Source organism: Solanum stenotomum, chromosome 7 (genome assembly GCF_019186545.1).
Source record: "Solanum stenotomum isolate F172 chromosome 7, ASM1918654v1, whole genome shotgun sequence".
In the NCBI taxonomy this organism is placed as follows: Eukaryota; Viridiplantae; Streptophyta; class Magnoliopsida; order Solanales; family Solanaceae; genus Solanum; species Solanum stenotomum.
Genome location: NC_064288.1, coordinates 11629181 through 11635180, shown reverse-complemented (window position 1 = coordinate 11635180; position 6000 = coordinate 11629181). Strand labels below are relative to the sequence as shown.

The following is a 6000-nucleotide window of genomic DNA, read 5'->3' as shown; positions in this document are numbered from 1 at the left end:
AGAAGGAGGAGGAGGAGGAGGAGGAGGAGAAAGAAAAGCAAAAGAAGCAGGAGAAAGATGAGTGGGAGCAGGAGGAGGAGAAGGAGAAGAAGGAGGAGGAAGAGGAGGAGAAGAAAAAGATGAGGTATTAGAATTGAATTGATTGATGAGGAGGAGGAGGAGGAGTAGAAGAAAAAGAAGAAGCGGGAGGAGGAGTAGGAGAAGGAGGAGAAGCAGAAGAATGAAGAGAAGAAGAAGAAGCAGGAGAAGGAGGAGTGGGAGCAAGAGGAGGAGAAGGAGAAGAAGAAGAAGGAGGACGAGGAGGAGGAGAAGAAAAATATGAGGTATTGGGAATTGAATTGATTGATCATTCCCTCAAGTTGATGGGATTAAATAGTTGTTATAGATAATATAAATAAGAAAAGAATATAATAAAATATTACACAATCTCCTAACTACCTAATTAAAGAGATTAGGGAATATTCTCATATCTAGATTATTTAATCATACCATATTTAAATATTTTCATATCTACATTATCCAAATATATCATAATTAACAGTAACGTATGGATTAGCAATGCCGGAATTAGTAATGCAAAGTTTATTTTTTATTAAGCGTTTGATTCATTACTTCCATCCCACCTTGTGTATGAATTAAAACTCTACAAAAAAATTCTTTCCAATTATACCCTTGAAGTATTATGAGATTTTCTATTTCATGTAATTGGGTCAAGTTTGATAATTGGTGGATAATATTATATTTTAGTCTTCTAACTAGCTAGGAGAAGAACATTTTTGTTACCATGTTTGTTATTTTCTCACTTGGATTATTTGAAGGTAAATAATTTTCATCTCAATAAGTTGATCACTCACAAGACGTCAATTTTTAATTTTAAAAAGATAGAAAATCTACTTTTAAGATCGAAAAGAAGATAAATAATAGTAAAACTGAATAAATCATTTAAATTTACACATAAAAATTGCAAGTTGAAGTTTTAATATGCATACAATTTTATGAATTGTTCAAAATACAAATAATTAGAAACCCCCCACCCCACCCCCACTCCTCACCCTCACCCCACACACACGCATGCACACACCCACACCCACACCCACACCCACACCCACAAATAATACATTCAATTAAGATCACAAACATCATGTGGTGATATATTATTTTTTCAATTCGTAAATGTTAAACAACTCACATTTCGAATATTGTATTGATTTGTATTGGATTTATTTAGCAACAAACAATCTCTCTAAATAATAAAAATTTTAAACAACTATAATTTTCAAATAAATTTACTAGTACAAATATAAAATATAAAATCAAGAAAATAAAAAAAATGATTTAAATGATTTGAGGGATATTTTTATCTTTACGTAGAATAATCCCATGATATTAAGTTCTATGTATTACTAATACCACCAAATGAAAGGTATTAGTAAGAGAAAATGTCATAAATAGTCTTTTAACTAAAGGGATAGGTCTAAAATGGTCTCTTAACTATACTTTTGTAGGATTTAGTCATTTAACTATTCAAAAACTTACCAGTTTAGGTCTCTTAACTATGCACTTTTCAGTTTTAGTATTTAAAAACTTATCATCTTTGGTCCCTTAACTATACACTTACCAGTTTTAGTCCTTTAAGTATTCAAAAAAACTTATCAGGTTTGGTCTTGTCCATTTTTTTTTATATAGATAGCTTAGGTTTATATTAACGGTACTCTTTGTGAAATTAATTCTTAAACCCATTTTTTAAGTTGTTTCTCTATACCTGCTACCTTTTCTTCAAATTACTCTTATGGAAAGAACAATAACCTCAACTATTCAAAATAAAATTAATGAGGAAAGAAGATATAAGTCCGAATTTTATTCAATGGGCGATAAAATGAAGCATATAATTGTTGTTAATGATTTGAATATGTTGTGTTCCCTTTTTTGGAGGTTAATGATTCATAATCCGTGCAAAAAAAAATTTATTTTATTTTTCATACAAAAGAAAAATAAGCGATTTGATCTTATTACTCAAATTTCTCTACGTAAAATAAAATGAATAGAATAATAAAATCAATCTATTTCTTTTTAAAAAATTAAAAATATAATAGTTGCAAACTACCCTTTTATAAATTTCAACTTCTGAAAAATTTAAACAGTTCCCTTCAATAAAGTTGTTGGAGTACAAATTTTGAATTCAATAAGTTAATAATTTTTTTCTTTTTATAATAAAGTTTAGCATATTCAAGTCCTTAGTAGCAATGATATACTTCATTTTTTCGTCTGTTGAATAAAATTATGACTTATATTTTCTTTCCTCGTGAATTTTATTTTGAATCATTGAGGTTAAGGTTCATTGAATAAGGGTAATTTGAAGTAAAAGTAGCAGGGAGAAAGAAACAACTAAAAACAGACAAAGGATTTCATTTCTCGAGACATGGATTCCATTAATATAAACCAAGTTATTTGTATAAAAAATGGACAGAAACCAAACCTGATAAGTTTTTAAATACTTAAAGGACTAAAACCGATAAATGTATAGTTAAGAGACCAAATCTGATAAGTTTTTGAATAATTGAAGGACTAAATCTAACAAAAGTATAGTTAATAGATCATTTTAGACCTGCTCCTATAGTTAAAGAACTATTTATGATATTTTACATCCTATAATATTATATAAGGTGTATAACTAATTCAAAAATTATTTATACATAAACACAAAATCCTAACAAATTATATATTAAATAATACTATACATAATATATGAATTATTTCTCTTACTACTCTCTATCAAACAATCCGAGAGTAATAAGTAAAAATCAAAATTTGGTGAACGAAGTAAATATAATAATAATACTCTTCAGAAGACATTACATTTCTCTAGAAAACACCTATTACCTACGACTAGCCAATTCTAGATGCCACGTCAGAAAAGTAACCCAAAAATGTAGAACACCCTCGAAATTTCAATTGCCATCCATTCCATCCCAAAATAATTCCTATAAATATCGACATAAACTAGACTGACAATACATCTTCAAAAAGTTCCAACAAAGTGAATTTAAAATTTACTTAGCTATCATCAAATAATATAAAAAATGGCACTAATTCCTCAATTGCTCGAAAATATTTTTCAACCCCTCAGTCTAAATGACTCAAGTACCTCAAAATTTGTGAATCCACGTGTTGATTGGAAGGAAAATGAAGATGCTCATGTGTTCAAAGTTGATCTTCCTGGATTAAACAAAGAGGAAATTAAAGTTGAAATTGAAGAAGGAAAGGTATTGCAAATTAGTGGTGAGATTAAGGGTGTTGATCTTAATAAAGAAGATCAGAAGAAGGAGAATGAGACGTGGAGACGCGTCGAGAGGCCACGTGGCAAGTTCTGTAGAAGATTCTGGCTACCTGAAAATGCTAAGATTGATGAGGTGAAGGCTAGTATGGAGAATGGGGTTCTAACTCTCACAATTCCTAAGCAGGAGATTAAGAAACCTGAGGTCAAGACCATTGAGATTAATTAGTGGTTAATTACTTAATTAATGTTGTCGTTAGTCTTTTCTTTTAAATTTAATTAATAATTGTGCATGAGCTTTGAGTGGCATTATCTTGTTTTCTTGATTGTTGTTTTAATTTAAGCAATAATAAAAGTTGTTTGTTTGTAAAATATTCATGACTTGGGGTTTCAAATTAATTTTCTTATTTTTTAAGGCATTGGAAGGATGAACCTTGCTTAGAGACAATTGTTCTCTTTACCAATTTTATTTTTCAAATTTATGTTGGTTTACGTCAACATCATGTATGTGGCAAGGCTATCGAAAATGACCGATCAGTTAGAAATGAAATTGATGTTTATAGATGTAATCGATCGACCTTATCCTATACAAAGAGATTTTAGAAATCACCTTAATGATTATTTGTCATTGAGTAAATCACCTTACTGATTATTTGCTATTGAGTATATCATTTAAATCACCTTAATGATTATTTGTAACTGAGCCTATCATTTAATGTAATATTATTTGTACCTTTGCCTTTAGAGGCATTAATAAAGTTACAACTTTTCATTACTAAATTCACGTGATTCTTTTTTTCAGCTTAGAAAAAATTGTGAAATTAAATGGTTGATTTCTAGGGAAAAAAATTAACAAGATAAAAGTATTATATATATAACTAGTAGTTCGAGACTGCAATGGAGAAAGAGAATGAAAAGTGGAGGGGTGCTTTAATAGCCTATGTGATAGGGGAAGCTCCAGGGTATAATTACATGAGAAGATAAGTTGAACGAACATGGGATGTTGCAAATCCTGAGATCTATTTGCATGAGGATGGATATTATGTAGTGCGGTTTCAATCAATGGAAGATATGCAACAGGTACTATGTTCATGCCCCATACCATTAATAACAGACCCATCATCCTCAAACAGTGGACAGATGAGTTTGATTTTAATGTTGAATTTCTTACTGATATTCCTTATGGACTACTTTTCCTAACCTTCCCATGAATTGTTGGGGAAAGGATTCTCTGAGTCGAATAGCAAGTGCAATATTTGGGAAACCTATTTTTGCAGCTGAATGAATGTACTACAAAGCAAACCAGAATATCATTTGTCAGGGTTCTCATAGAAGTTGATGTCACTAAGGCTGAAATTACTATTTTAGATCCAAATGGGAAAACATGTGTGCAGTTTGATTGGAAGCCTCAATATTGTGATCGATGTCTGAAAATTGGGCATAATTGTCCTCCTCCCAAAGATACTCATGCTACACAAGACCCTGTTCCAGATGAATTTGAGAAACCTAATTAAGAGGAGAAGAAGGCCTCGTAAGATAGTTCAAAACTGGGTATCCAAAAGCCCTGTGATAGTAGATGATGCTATTGAGGATTTGGCTACTAATAAGGAGGGTCAGCTGGTTCAACATGATCCACAACATGACTCGGCAAGCAAAAAAGGGAAAGCAAAAGAACAACATGAAGTTGATGGGTTAAGTTTACTGGAGTTCCCGTTGCTAAATCCTACTCCTACTAGAAATTTTGTTAGAATTCAGAAACATTGCAGTGACTTCCATTAATGGAGGAAATCTGAAACTGCTATTAAGCTTGAATGAACAGAGACAGAATTCTGGGAGAATACAGAATTGGGAAATTTTCTCTGATTAAAACCAATACTGAAAATTTGATCATCTACACACTTATATACACGTTTTAACTTGTAACTAACTAAGCTAGCTAATATCTTTCTAACAAACTATTAACTAACAGCCTTAACAATAATCAGTTAACTAATCACGTGATGGCGCCATGTCATATACGTATTAACCTTTCTCATCCTCAATACTCCCCCTCAAGCTAGGTGGTGCAAACAGATTTAGCATCCCTAGCTTGCCTACAAGATAATCATGTTGTCCTCTTCCTAGAGCCTTAGTGAATAAATCTGCCTCTTGTTCCTGTGAAGTAACATATGCAGTTTTGACAACCCCTGCATGAATCTTGTCCCTGATGAAATGTAGATCAATTTCGATATGCTTTGTCCTTTCATGGAATATGGGATTTGCAGCAATTTGAATTGTTGATTTGCTGTCACTGTGTAATATTACTGGCAGTTGCACCTTTACATTCAACTCTTTACACAAACCAATTAGCCATTGAATTTCTGATACACCTGCTGCCATGCTTCTGTACTCTGCTTCTGCTGAGCTCCTAGATATGGTCGTTTGTTTCTTTGCCTTCCAAGATATCAATGATTCCCCAAGCTTCATTACATAGCCTGTAACAGACCTTCTCGAGATAGGACATGTGGCCCAATCAACATCACAGAAACCTGTTAATTCAGTAGACTACTTTGAACTCATGAGAATTCCCAGGCCTGGAGCATTCTTGATGTACCTTACAACTCTCAAGGCTGCCTCCATGTGTGATTTCTTTGGGCAATGAATAAATTGGCTAAGTGTATGAGTGTAGTATGCTATATCTGGTATCGTCATGGTCAAATACAAAAGCTTTCCCACAAGTCTTATGT

General features: G+C 32.1%; 1 protein-coding gene across 1 annotated transcript; it reads left to right on the top strand.

Annotated features, from left to right (window-relative positions):
- Window positions 1-2987: 2987 nt before the first annotated feature.
- On the top strand, window positions 2988-3655 carry LOC125871131 (class I heat shock protein-like). Its single transcript, XM_049551721.1, has one exon. The coding sequence runs from the start codon at window positions 3081-3083 to the stop codon at window positions 3501-3503; it is 423 nt and encodes a 140-aa protein (XP_049407678.1). The 5' UTR covers window positions 2988-3080; the 3' UTR covers window positions 3504-3655.
- Window positions 3656-6000: the final 2345 nt, after the last annotated feature.